Below are 13,836 nucleotides of genomic sequence, written 5' to 3' on the forward strand. Positions count from 1 at the left end.
TCTAGCGCTGCCTGCGGCTCGGGGCCCGTGCGGGGGATCCCGTCCCTTCCCGTCCCATCACATCCCAGGCCAGGATCCCGGGCAGCGCCGCGACCCCGCCCTCCAGGCCCGGCGCAGTCTTGTCGTTGCCCCATTGGCTGACGCGCCCGTCACTCCCGCCGCCCCCGGCTCGCCATTGGCCGCGCGGGGCACGCCCACATTCCACAGCTGGAGCCGCTCGCGGTCCCCGCGCCCATTGGCCCGCGGGCCCCAGGTCGGCCGCGCTCCTCGGCCCCGATTGGCGGGCGGGGCGGGGGGGGCGTGTCCGGGCGGAGGCGCGGCCGGCGGGGGTGACCCGCCCGCGCAGTCCCGGCCGAGCGGGGGGCGAGCGGCGGCTCCGCGGCCCGGGGCAGCGGCGGGGGCGGGCGGCGGGGCGGAGGACGGACCGGCACACCGAACGACCGACTGACTGCCCGGTCGGCAGGGGTGTCCGCGGCCGCCATGGAGGTGTGCGAGAGCGGCGGGGAGCAGCCGCCGCTGCTGCACTGGGACCGCAAGCTGAGCGAGCTGTGCGAGCCCGCCGACCCCGAGACGCTGCTGAGCCACACGGTGAGGAGCGGCGGGGACGGGGGTGGGGTGGCTGGGACGCCCCCGTGGGCGGCCGCGTTTGGGGGGCCGTGGCGGGGTCCCGGCCGGGGGAGGCGCCTTTGGCCAACAGGTCCTCCCCGGGGTCCCTCGCTGCCCCTCCGGCGCTGGTGTCCCCCGGGCCGAGGTGCCCCGGGCAGGCGGTGGGGTCCCCTCTGTCCCGAGGTGTCTCAGCTCCTCCCCTCGGGGGCTCCCGGCAGCCGGGGCTCCCTTTGCCCCCGCGGCGCCGTCGCTTCCCCTGAGGGCACCCCTCTGGAGCCGCGGGACGCGTCTTCTTCTCCAAGGCGAGACTCTCCCGGCACCGTCCCGCTCCTCCAGGGCAGGAAGGAAGTGACAGAAGTTTTGATGTTTGGTTTTTTTTGTGGGGGTTTTTTCTTTTTTTTTTTTTTTTTGGCTGGAATCCCCGTGTGTTGGCTTGCGCAAAATGCATAGTTAGGACAGTCCCGAGGAAATGAGTCTTGTTATCTCTGCCCTGTGGTTTCTCTGATTATCTGGGAGGTGTTTCGCAAGTGCAGAGATACACCTTTCTAACGTTATAAACCTCTATAACGCTGTGCGGGTGCGAATCCTAAGTGGAAGTGAGCCGGAGCACTTCGGGACAGCGGCGTGGAAGACTCTTCCAGCCCACTGTTTGTGTGAAGCACGAGGCAGCCAAGCTTGGCGTGGCTGTCGAGCACGTGCATGGATGGAGCCCCAGAGGAACATGGTGGCGGCGACTGGATCGTGGCAGCGCCCAAGGAACGGCGCTTGGCAGGTGCTGCCGCGTGCTCTGCGCTTCTTCCTTGCGCCGAAGAGAGCGATGCGCGAATACAGTCCCGCGGAGAGGGGCCAAGCCCTTCTCGTGGGAACAGCGGTGATCCCATTGCACGATGGGCGCCCTGCGGAGATCTTGGTGTTAGTCTTGTAAGGCAAACAAGGAAAATCTTGTTTGTTGTGTGTGGTATGCGATAGCCTTACTGATCCGGGATCACGTCTGTCACAAGCTCCAAGCCTCATTTCAGCAGGAAGCAAGCCTGCTGCACGCTTGACTGTCTTTAAACGTTGTTCGGCTGCTTTTTCTCTGAGAGTTCTTTGGGCTTTCTTGCGCAATGTGTATCTTCTGGTAGATCCAGGGAAAAGGAATTGTATGTTACGGTGGCTTGGGGTTTTTTTAAAGAGGCAGCTGGAACACTTGAAAATGGAAAGCTCTTCCATCGAACAATTGTTTCCTTGAGCTTTTTTGTTATCAAGAGGAATGTTGTGAATGAAATGGGAGGCTCTTTGGAGAGTGTTCCTCTTCAGATTTATGGTTGTGGTGGCATACTTCCTCCTGCTTTGTTTGGATCTTTGTGATGAGAATGGACTTGTCACTCTTAACTTTAGTCTTCTTATTTCTTCTTCTCTTATCTTCTTTAATTAATGCCCTGAAGGAGACTTTATGCTTGGGATAGGACTTGTGGCTGTGGTGACATGGATATGTGTATTTTCTGCCCTGTTTCAAGGAGCCTGAGACTTGAGTTTAACCATGTCTTGACAAAGAAAATGTTCTGGCTGTCCGGTGGATATGTGATGCTTTTCCCTTTGCTGTTTTCAGGTTTTATTGGGGATTTTCAGCTTCACGTGCTATGATGATGAGTGTTTTGCAAGGGACAGTGTGTAGCTGGGTCTGCAAAATATTGGGCTGTGACCACCTTTGTTGGGAGTAACACTGCCATTGATTTGTGTGGTTGTCTTGTTTGATTGTTTTTTGTTGTTTTGGAGTTTAAGACTTTAGAGACTCTCTTGAAGTCACATAAAAAGTGTGAGATCAATTTCTCTTTTTGGTTGTTTTTGGAATTCATCTGAAAAAAGTTTCAGCAAAAACAATCCAACCAAAGGCTATTAAGTAGGTGTAGTGAGGTATTATGATCTTTAAAGGAGAAAAAAGTTTTATGAAATTCACATTCTCTAGAGGGGAAAAAACCCCCCACACTTCTGCCTGTTGAACAACTTCTTTTGTGAAGTGTGCCCTGCCATGTGGAGGACAGTACTGTGCTTGATATCATGAAACACAAGATCTCTATTTACCTCTGGCCAAAACTTCATAAAGTCATTTGAAAAAACCAAAACAAACATGCTCTCTAGATGAAACATCTGTTCTTCTCCTGGCTTATGCTTTCCATCTGGGAGGACTGGTTTGACCCAGCTGACTCTGCTGTGTTTGTAAACTTACTACAGGGTATTTCTGAAAAGATTGTGGTGATTGAGGAGACCCTCCTATGCTCCATGTACAGGAGTGCCCACTACCTGTGCTGTCATCCTCATGGCTGTGGAACACGTGCCCTATGGAATCCTACGGTCTTTGCCCACTCCTGGGATGTCTCTTAGCTGGATGTGCAAGTCTGCATCCAAGGGAACTTTGGTGTGGGCTAAGGAAAGGTGTCTGAGTCAGTCAAAAGCCCTAAGAGTGTGAGCTGGACTGGCAAGAGGGGAGGAGGGATAAGATGATGATGATGTTGACTGAGGGGAGAGCTCACAAGTAGAAAGAAGGATCAGTGTTGTTCCACAGTCAGACCTGTGTGTGCAGACTGGTGAGGGTGAGAATTCTGTGCCAACTGCTTTTTGTGTATTTTAAGTTAAAATTTAACTTTCTTACAACCATAAAGGCTATTCCTGGCTCTGGTTGATTTGACTCTGGTAGACAAGTGTGAAAGTACGCATGTACTGAAAAGCTTGACCTCTATTTTAAACTTTTCCAGCCTGCCTTAATTACCAGGGCTGAAATCCAACCTCCTGAGGATTTACATTTCTCTTTAAGAGCTGATGATTTCACCAGTGCCTGAAGCTGTGTGAGGAGCCATTCCCTCACTCCTCTGGTACTGTCAGTGATGTCACTGGCTGTGCCTGGAGAAGGTGGGACCTTGAGGAGCTCAGCTCTGCTGTTGGCAGGCAGCAGTCCTTGAGGTGGCTCATTAAAGTCCTCATAGTTTATAATACTCACCTGGATGCCAGATAGCTTTAGAGCATTTATTTTTCCAGAGTGGCTTAGTTTCCCATCCAAGAAAAGGCTGAAAGGTTTCCCAGAGTTGTGTTCATGGCACGTGTCACGTGTTTGCATTATCTAATCTTCCTATGCGCTGTAGCTTGTTGTGATTGTATGTTGGTAACGCTGTACACAGGCATAGTGTAAGGCATTATTATTATTATTATTATTATTATTATTATTATTATTATTATTATTATTATGTGCTTTTTCATTTTCCTGGTGACCAAGCAGAAAGGAAGCACAATGCCTGCCACTGCCCAAGGGGAGCCGAAGCGTGGCCAGGTGAACTCTTCAGCTTCTTGCTACTGCTGTTACTTTCCATAACATGCAAGCAGGCTTGAAGTGGGAGAGCTCTACTTGTGGCCATGGGTCTCCATTAGAGTTGATTTGTGGTTGGATATGGCCCAGCTGGGATGGCGTCTTCAGCGACAAGTGCCAGATCTGGTGCAGATGGATAAGTGTGACAAACACGCTGTGACATGCCAACTACCTGTCCCATTCCTGGATGGGGGATGAAAGGCAGATGGTTCTTAGGAGCCCTTGACATTTAAAACTTCCTTATTTAATACTGGGGATGCAGTCTTTCCTTCCTTCCCCCCCATTTTCATGGTTATTTTAACACATTGGCCGCTGCTTCCAGATGGTAACAAAATGCAGCCAAACAGGAGCATGGCTGTGATCTTGGCATGGCAGATGTAGAACTGCCACTGCCCTACACATATGTGGGGACAACAGCTGGCTTAAATATTTAGGACTAAATTCCTAGATGTCATGTCCTGAATGTCTTGATGAGTGGTTAACTGGAAGATACTTTAAATGCTAAGTAGCCCAAATTGTTTATTCTTTAAAGAGATGACTATTGAACCTGAAACTCATATGAAAAAATTGAAGTTACTCAAATATTATATTGCTGAAACCATTGTCTGAGCAGTGTTTGAACTCAGTGAGCCTGTTGCCATGTTGTTGGTGATGCTGTGGGCAGCTTAACCCTGGAATATGGGTGTTGTGCAGGTTGGGATGAGTGGAGGAGGCTTCCTGGGCCTCAGCTACCAAGTCTCCCTGCAAAAGCAAAACCAGAGCGAGCTGCCCATGAAGGTTAATCGTCAGAGTTGTTATCATCATGTAAGATGAGCTCAGGAAACTTTGGGCTGGCCTTTTTTCCTCCCCATAAGAAGCCTCCGAACCTCACTGGGAGCTTGCCCAGTGACTCATTTCCTCGGCCACAAAAACGATGGTTGCCGTTACTTCGTGTTTCTGATGACTTCTGCAGAAAAGCTGCCTCTGAACGAGCTGCCAGGGATTGCCTGTAGTTTTTGGTGTAGGGCAGTGGCAGTTGTTAATTTAAATGGATGACAGTGCTTGATTTTTATGGTCTGTGTGTATTTAATTAAAAGTTGGGGTAACCGCAGCATGTGTAGATGTGGAGCTGGCTGTATCTTATTTTGTGGTGGCTGCATGTAGCCCTCTGTAAAATCTGGTGTCAATATAGTTGTATCCAGTTTCCATTTCGTTTTGGTAAGGGAGAGAGCTACTTCATTTATTTGAAAGCGGGGTTTGGTCTGTTGCCCACTAACCATAAAGCTGAAATCTCTTGTTCTTTCTTCCCTGTACACCTGCATACAGAGGACAGGACAGCTGACTTTAGGTGAAATGTTTGTGCAGTCAGTACTTGAAAGGATTTTGCCAAAATCCTCCAGTAAAGAGGGAAAACGAGAAAGTGAGACTTTCAAATAGTTGTACACATGCCATGTACGAAGCAGTAGTGTTAAATTTTGTCATTGACTTTCCATATTAAAAAAAATTATCAGCATCACGATTGATGAACAGCAGAATTAGTTGTACTCAGTGCCTTGCACTGAAAGCCATCCCCCCCCCCCTTGCTATCTTCCCAAATTTAAATAAGAAAGTCATTCCAGGTTGCCAGTGTACATGTCAGGTACTTGTAATGGCTCTAACTGATCTACAATTCCTCTAAAAGCTGAGATAAACACAAGTAGGAGACTTTGAAACTTTACCCTCCTGTTTTCTGACAGTTAAAATTAGAAAAATGGAGGTATTGAGTTGCTGGCTGGTTTCATTTGGACTGGCTGTAACTGTATAGTGAAGTGCTTCATCTGCAGTGAGGACAGGAGCTGGAAAAAATGTTAGTCTGTCCTGGGACTGACTTTGAAGCATGGTAGATAAGAATGAGCCAGCATTTAATGCACAAACCTATTTATTCTTTTTCCTAATGGACGTGACTGATCTGCAGTGTTCTCTGTAAATGTTTCCTTTGGAAAGCCAGTCATTACACATGGAGCAGGTTGTGCACGATAGCAGGGGCAAAGGAATTTCACTTATGGTGTTACCAGACAGGGTTTTCCTGTGTCTAGAGCTGTTGAACTTATCTACAGGGAGGGTGGGAGCCTGTGCTCTTTGCAGGGCTTTGTTTGTGATGTGAAGAGTCCCTTCTTTGAGGTCTTTCATATCTGAGGCTAAGTAAGTTTTGCCTATCCTGGGATGGGGACCAGTTTTTCATTAAAGGAGTCTCACTTCTTAGCATCATCTGTGTCTGTAGAGGAGGCTGGTCTGACTAGTTGCAGATCCTAGGCAGGGATATGCAGTTTGATTTGATCTTTGTGTCCCTCTTGCTCACTGATGCACAGTTCATTTGTGTCTTATTTCTACTCCTCTGCAAGTCTGCCTTCATGCTCCTGCTTGCACACTGTGAGATCAGATCATCTTCGTGCCAGCCGTGACAAATAAAATAAAAATAAATATAAAATAAAGCAAGGAGGCCTTTGAGCAATGTACCACCAGCTCTGACTCTCTTAGCTTGTCCCTGCATTTTGCTGTGTGGCTCTCACCTGTACCACTGCCCAGCAAATCCACTTTATGTCTGGGCTGTCTGACAGGTGTGAGAGGGAAGTACCCACTGCAGAACAGAAGTGCTTCAGTGCCTTAGGAGCCACTGTGTGCAGCAGTACTGTGCTGTGGTGACACAGAACAGTGCCCCTTGTCTTGGGGAGCTTGTAAGCTTCCCTTAATAGGCTTTTTTTAGGCTTTAATAGGCTCCTGCTCTGTTACAGCAGGAGCAGGGGGATGTCTGTCTCATGGACTAGTTCCTTCTCAGCGGTCCTGCTTGTGCAGGGGCTGCAGACCAGCCCAGGACTGTGAGCAAGGACTGAGGCACCCAGCTTGTGCCATGCCTGGCTGGCTACTCCTCCCTCCAAAGAGCTGTGTGGTCTGTGCCACTGTGGGCTTGTTTTCTCTTGGTCCCTCAGTTAACAAGGCAACTCTAAGGCACGTGGTTGTTGCTTTGAGAGTGAGGATGTGGTGCTTTGGAAGTAGCCCCCTGCCTCTGATGGGGCAGGTTTTCTTGCTGACTTTGTACTTGCAGATAGATGCTGCTTTTCTGTGCTATATCCAAATGCTGGTTATCATCAGGCTCTGCTGTCCTTATTGCTGTCTGTATGCCTTCCTGCATTCCCAGAAGTTGTTTTCCAGTCACTTTGTAATACTTGATTTAACCATCCATCCTCTGTTTCCTCTGTCTTGGGCTGTTTGTCTCCCTTTTGGAGAAGGAATGTTTTGTGGGTGAGACTTTAGCAATTATCAATAGCCAGTCAGGGTGTTTAACCTGGCTCAGTGGCATTTGTCATAGGCTGTGTTGGCTGCCTACCCTGGGTTTACAGGGTCTTCCCTCTAACTCCTACAATTCCCTAAAGCAGCTTGCTTTTTTCCAAGGGAGATAGGTTCCTGGTGGGTCCCTGAGGGGCGCTCTCACCATAGAGGCTCTTCTTCTGTGTTTTCAGGAGGGCACATTCTTTCATGCTGTTGCTCCCTATTCATCTCTCTCTGAATCACTGAGACTATCTGGATGCCCTTTGGCTGTGTTTTTTTTTCTGGGTGACAAGACCTGACAGTGCAGTTCTGCACCTGGATGTAACCGCAGGCTGTTGTGGCAGCTGGCTGGGAGCTCAGCCAGGTGTAAAGTGACTATTTTTTTTGTCAGAAGTTAGCTTTCAGGGGTATCAGTTCCCTGACACAGCTTACCCTGTAGGCAGCCCAGGTACTGATGCTGACATGAGGGGGCAGGTAGGAATGTTTGACTTGGGAAGTGGTGGTGGAACTGCATTTTGAGCTAAAGGAATGTGCAGTGGGAATAGGCAGAGTAGCTGTGTGGCTTGTGCTTAGATGTAATCCTGACGTGTGCATGTGTGTATTTATTTGATACCAGTAGACTATTATTTGGATGTCACTGGAAAGAAAGGGGATTGCCTGGAGGAGGCAGTTGTTCAAGGATCAGTAGGAAAAAGGTTGTTTGATAAGAGTGTGGGTATGTAGCAGAGAAATGGACAGACCTGATGTTCAAAGAAGCACCAATGTTGAATTGGTGGATGGTACCACCACCCCTCCACAATGTTGAGTGCTGTTGAAAAGTGGGGCCTGTCTTGGACGCTAAATTGTTTATCTTGCATGAAAGTGAAAGAAATGGTATGCAAGGAATAAGCCTGGCTTAGGGCCACAATTTTGCTGGCAAGTACATTACTCTTCCACTCCACCGAAGTGAGTAATAGGCAGTACAAAAGACAGGTCAAAAATGGTGGGGTTTAACAGTGCAGAGCCAGGGTGGGCATTGTCTCCAGTCTGAGATGCTGAGCTGTTCCTAGCAGGGCCTGTCATTCTCTCTGTCTGTGAGCTGTCAAACATAGCTCTCAACTGCAGAAAAGAAAATCACTGAATTGAGTTGTGTCAGTGCTAAATGTGTGCAGGAAGTGTACAAATGCTCTATCAAATAAAGAGCATTTCCTCTCTTGAGGGTGAGTTGGGAAGTGGAGAAGGCAATGTGAGAAAATAAAGTCCAGTTAAATGGGATAGACCTGAATTACTAGAGCAGTCTCCATAGCTGCCATCCCTCCAAATGTGTAGCTGAATAGTGCCAGTGACCTCTCTGTGCCTTCACTGTGTCTTGGAAACTACTACTTTTTTTTTTTTTTACCATCTGCTGCTAACTGGCTTTCAATCTTCTGTATGTGATCTGGCTCTGCTGTGGTGACAGGCAAAAATTTAATGGAAAAATGTGATACTCACTTCATCTCTTTCCTTTCTGCTAAAGAAAAACATTCCTCTGCAGCTGCACTGGGGCTGGCTTTGTCCTTTCATGCAATCTGTTAGTCATATGGGGTGAGAAATAGAGACCTGGCTGCTCTGATAACCTCTTAGGGAACTTTGGGCAGGTGTCTTAGGGAGCTTTTGGCTTCCTTCCTTGTGAAATCAGATATGTCCTGAGCAGAGATGCAGGACAGAAGTGAGTTGGTGTTGGTGGAGGCTTCTCCCCTGTAGTGTAGGGGCAAAGAGAATATTCCTAATACACTTCAGTGGCTTGCCTAGAGCTGAACTTGCTGGGCTTACTCCTGTCCTGCAGCTCTGCTGGGACAAGCCCTGGCAGTTTGGTGACACTGTGGAGCATTTGTCTCCTGGCTCTTACTGCAGTGAGGTTGCCTGCAGAGGTAAGGAATGTGCTTCCTTGGATGAGATGTGCTGATGTCCAGTAGAGAGGGGGAAGACCATTGGCTCTTGTTCTGCACCGAAGATGTTGAGTGCTGCCCCTGATTTTGGATGTAAACAGCGTCTTCAGCTGTGGCAAAATTCTTTGAAGCATGTGGTGGCTTGCAAAGGAAGGAAAGCATCTTTCAATTGCTGGCATTTGAAGTGCTCAATTTTGTTTCTCCAAAGTTTGGATGCTCTGATGTGAAGTTGTGTACAAAAGAATGAAAAAAGAGTTTACACCAGGAGGGTGAGAGAAAATGGCCAACAGTGGAAGTGAGAGAGGTTCAGACTGGTAAGGAAAAAGGGCTTCACTGTGAGGATAGCTGAGCACTGGAGAGAGAGCTGCCCAGAGAGACTGCAATATCTCCTTCCTTGGAGGTTTTTAAGACTTGACTGGATAAAGTCCTGAGTAAGCTGGTCTCAGTTAGTGCTGATCCTGTTTGGGCAGGAGGCTGGCATAGAGACCACCTGAGCCTCCTTCCAGGTGGAACTATGCTCTGGTTCCTTTCACAGCAGTCCTGGACCTGAGGCACTGCCCTGCTCAGATCTAGATACAGCATTGCTAGGCAGCAGTCTGGTTTGTTTCAAGGCTTTTTGTCTATGCAGTCCCATACCTATAAGGACCTGTTTTATTTCCTTTTTGTGGCTAACCCTGAAACTGTAGGTGTGAGAAGAGACCACCCTGTGTAGTAGCATGGGGGAGATTTTGTAGACCTAAAACCTGAAAAACAGCCAAAAAAAATCCCCCAAACTCCAAGCCCTGAATACTGAGCAGATCTCTGTTCCTTCACCCCTGCAGTTCTGCAGCAAATTTTGTGCACAAGAGAATGCTTATCCCAAGGCTGCCTTTTCCCTGGTCTTCTATCAGTTCTTCTGTTGGCTTCAGGAATCTGCTTGCAATGTTTTCATTTTGTGTGGGTTATTTGGAGACACATGTATTCTCATTTATGGAGCTCCTGTATACCCACAGCAGAGATTTGTGTATATGTAGAACCAAAACTCAAGAGCAGCAAAGAACTGTTCTGCTCCTCCAACTTTTCTTGGAGCAAAAGCAGCAATGGCACTGTTGACTTGGAGGCTTGTGATATTACAGGCAGAATGAGATCTTCAGGAGGAACCAAGACTAAAAACTTAAAACTGACTGCATTATTTCTTGCAGCCAGATACCTGGCTTTTTGGGATCTGTCCTGGCCTGCGAAAGATGAAGACTAAGGGAAAATGTGACACATAAACTCTCAGCTTTCATACCTCCTAATATGAGGCAGTGGCTGGCTTTCTGCAGAACATCTGTCTTTCTCATCATGGGTGTAACTGGCCCAGTCATCAGCACTGATGGTATGTCTTGCTCGAGCTCCTCAGTGCCGCAGCTCCCTTCCCCTCCTCCTCTCTGCCGTCCCCTCTGCACAGCTGTGTGTGTGACTCAGGGCTGGGGCTGCTGTGGTGTTTGGGGCAGGCTGGTAAGATGTGTTTTTCAGAAAACTGGCATAAAGCAGAGGTTTTTTTTTACAAAGAGAAGAGACAACCAAACTGATGCTGCCTACATATGGCTCTAATGCCTTATGTGCTCCTTGGTGAAATACTACAGGGGACTGAGGGCACTCTAGGGAAGTCCATTTTGGCTGCCTGTGGCCATCTGCCCATGCTCTTATCTGGAAGAATTTCCCTCTTGCCTCTCCGGACCTGCATATCTGCCTGCCCCCCTTCCCTCCCAGCGCTCCTGAAGGAGCCGAAGCCGAGACTCTCTGGGAGGCTGCTGCTGCCCACAGGTCCCAAACTGGCAGCTGCAGGAGGGCTCCAGATGTGCGAGGTGCTGCTCCACAGCCCTGCCCTCGGGGTGCTCGGCCGGCTGGCCCCGCCGGCAGCTGGAAGGCAGCACTCAGGCGTGACTCCCTGCAGGAAACAGGCACGGCAGGAATGAGCTTTGGCACTATTTTTAAGGCATGAGCTTTCTGACTGCAAAATTTGTCTCCTCCTCGAGCCTTAGTGTTTTTGAAGTTCTTTTTTCTGTTCAGCTGGTTTGCTCCTCATGGCTTTCAGTGGATGTTGTTGCTTACAAGAAGGACTGAAAGAGAAGGAAAAGTCTTACTTTTGTACTTGCCCAGGGTGACTTGTGACTTCTCATTTGGCTGCACCGATTCAGAGCAAAATTTCAGCTGAATTCCTGTCAGTAAAGCACTGCAGGGAGTCTGCTCTGGGGACTTGGGAATGTTTCCCTGTTGCAGTTGCTTGTTTGTTGAGTTGTTAGAAATATGTTGCAAAACTACAGGGGAAGGCTGAACTTAATTTATGTTGCTGGGTTTTTTCCCGAACTATAAACATGTCTGCAAGATCAAAATCAACAAAAAAGTGTCACCAACCTTGAAAACTGTGCCCTAAATGTCTTGGTTACTTTTCCAAAAAAATTAAAGGCATTTAATTTTCTACAGATACATCAATAGCAAAAGGAGGGACAAGGAAAACCTCTGTTCTTTATTGGACCCGGGCAGGAATATAGTTATCAAAGATGAGGAAAAGGCTGAGGTATTTAACACCTTCTTTACCTCAGTTTTCAACAGTAAGACAGATTGCCCTTAGGACAGCTGGCTTCTGGAGCTTGTAGACAGAGATAAGAAGCTGAATAGCCCCCCTGTAATCCAGGAGGAAACAGTTAGCAACCTGCTGAGCCACCTGGATCCTCACTAGTCTATGGGACCAGATAGGATCCATCCTAGGGTGATGAGGGAGCTGGCGGAAGAGCTCACCAAACCTCTCTCCATCATCTACCAACAGTCCTGGCTCACTGGGGAGCCAGGTGATTCCCAGATGATTGGAAGTTGGCAAATGTCATGCCCATCCACAAAAAGGGCCAGAAGGAGGACCCAGAAAACTACAGACCTGTCAGCCTGACCTCAGTGCCTGGCAAGGTAATGGAACAGATCATATTCAGTGCAATCACACAGCACCTACAGGATGGACAAGGGATCAGACCCAACCAGCATGGGTTTAGGAAGGGCAGGTCCTGTCTGACCAACCTGATCTCCTTTTATGAGCAGGTGACCTGCCTGGTGGATGAGGGGAAGGCTGTGGATGTGTCTACCTGGACTTCAGCAAAGCCTTTGACACCTTCTCCCACAGCACACTCCTGAAAAAGCTGGCAGCCCATGGCTTGGACAGGGGCACTCTGTGCTGGGTTAGGAACTGGCTGGAGGGCCGGACCCAGAGAGTGCTGGTGAACGGGGCTGCATCCAGTTGGCCGCCAGTCACTAGTGGTGTCCCCTGGGGGTCAGTGTTGGGCCCAGCCCTGTTTAATACCTTTATTGATGATTTAGATAAGGGGATTGAGTCCATCATCAGCAAATTTGCAGATGACACCAAGCTGGGGGGGAGCGTCGATCAGCTGGAAGGCAGGAGGGCTCTTCAGAGGGATCTGGATAGGTTGGAGAGTTGGGCTGATTCCAATGGGATGAGGTTCAACAAGGCCACGTGTTGGGTCCTGTACTTTGGCCACAACAACCCCCTGCAGCACTACAGGCTGGGGACAGAGTGGCTGGAGAGCAGCCAGGCAGAGAGGGACCTGGAAGTCTGGATTGACAGGAAGCTGAATATGAGCCAGCAGTGTGCCCAAGTGGCCAAGAAGGCCAATGGCATCCTGGCCTGTATCAGGAAGTGTGACCAGCAGGACCAGGGAAGCGATTCTTCCCCTGTACTCAGCGCTGGTGAGGCCACACCTCGAGTACTGTGTCCAGTTCTGGGCCTCTCAGCTCAGGAAGGATATTGAGGTGCTGGAGCAGGTCCAGAGAAGAGCAACAAGGCTGGTGAAGAGACCGGAGCACAAGTCCTATGAGGAGAGGCTGAGGGAGCTGGGGTTGTTCAGCCTGGAGAAGAGGAGGCTCAGGGGAGACCTCATCACTCTCTACAACTCCCTGAAGGGAGGTTGTAGCCAGGTGGGGGTTGGTCTCTTCTCCCAGGCAGCTATCAGTAAGACAAGAGGGCACGGTCTTAGGCTCTGCCAGGGGAGGTTTAGTTTGGATATTAGGAAGAAATTCTTTACAGAAAGGATAATCAGACATTGGAATGGGCTGCCCAGGGAAGTGGTGGATTCTCCGTCCCTGCAGGTTTTTAAGATGAGATGGGATGTGGCACTTAGTGCCATGGTCTAGTAACCACGGCTGTAGTGGATCAAGGGTTAGACTTGATGATCTCAGAGGTCCCTTCCAACCCAGCTGATTCTATGATTCATCTCTAGAACACCTTTTTTAGCTTTAATGAAGAAGATATGGAAGAGAGGCATACAGACAAGCCTTTCCTAAGTACTTTGCTTGAGACAGCTTGTTGGCAAGATTAGCTGGAGGTGGGAAAAAACCCTACTTGATTTTAAGACGTGACTTCAGTGTTTAAGAGGGACATTATGTGATATGGTAGCTGGGATGGAGCCACTGGAACTACAGGGAACTTGTAGCATTTGATTTCGTTTCAAATTTGCAGGTATTGGAGGGGAAAAAGGAGCTTGGAAAGGCAAGGAAGAAATGAGAATCTACAGACACTTAAATTGCTGGAGAATGAGGGAAGGCACTGTTGAAGAAGTTATTGAGTGCAGAAAGCTGTAAAGTCTGTGTGTCGTATGAAGTCAGGGTTGTGACTGGGGGTGGCCAGTTAACTGTACTGCTCCATTGTGGTGATTAAGGTGTTGAAAAGTA

General features: G+C 48.9%; 1 protein-coding gene across 2 annotated transcripts in view; it reads left to right on the forward strand.

The window, feature by feature from the left end:
• Window positions 1-419: 419 nt before the first annotated feature.
• Window positions 420-13,836, forward strand: part of CREB3L2 (cAMP responsive element binding protein 3 like 2) — an 84,076-nt gene continuing 70,659 nt past the window's right edge. For both annotated transcript variants that reach the window (XM_032688037.1, XM_032688038.1), the window contains exon 1: window positions 420-588. In XM_032688037.1, coding sequence (XP_032543928.1) covers window positions 481-588 — 108 coding nt within the window. In that variant the 5' untranslated portion in view covers window positions 420-480. The remainder of the gene's footprint in view (window positions 589-13,836) is intronic.

This window comes from Chiroxiphia lanceolata, chromosome 5 (assembly GCF_009829145.1).
Source record: "Chiroxiphia lanceolata isolate bChiLan1 chromosome 5, bChiLan1.pri, whole genome shotgun sequence".
Classification (NCBI taxonomy): domain Eukaryota; kingdom Metazoa; phylum Chordata; class Aves; order Passeriformes; family Pipridae; genus Chiroxiphia; species Chiroxiphia lanceolata.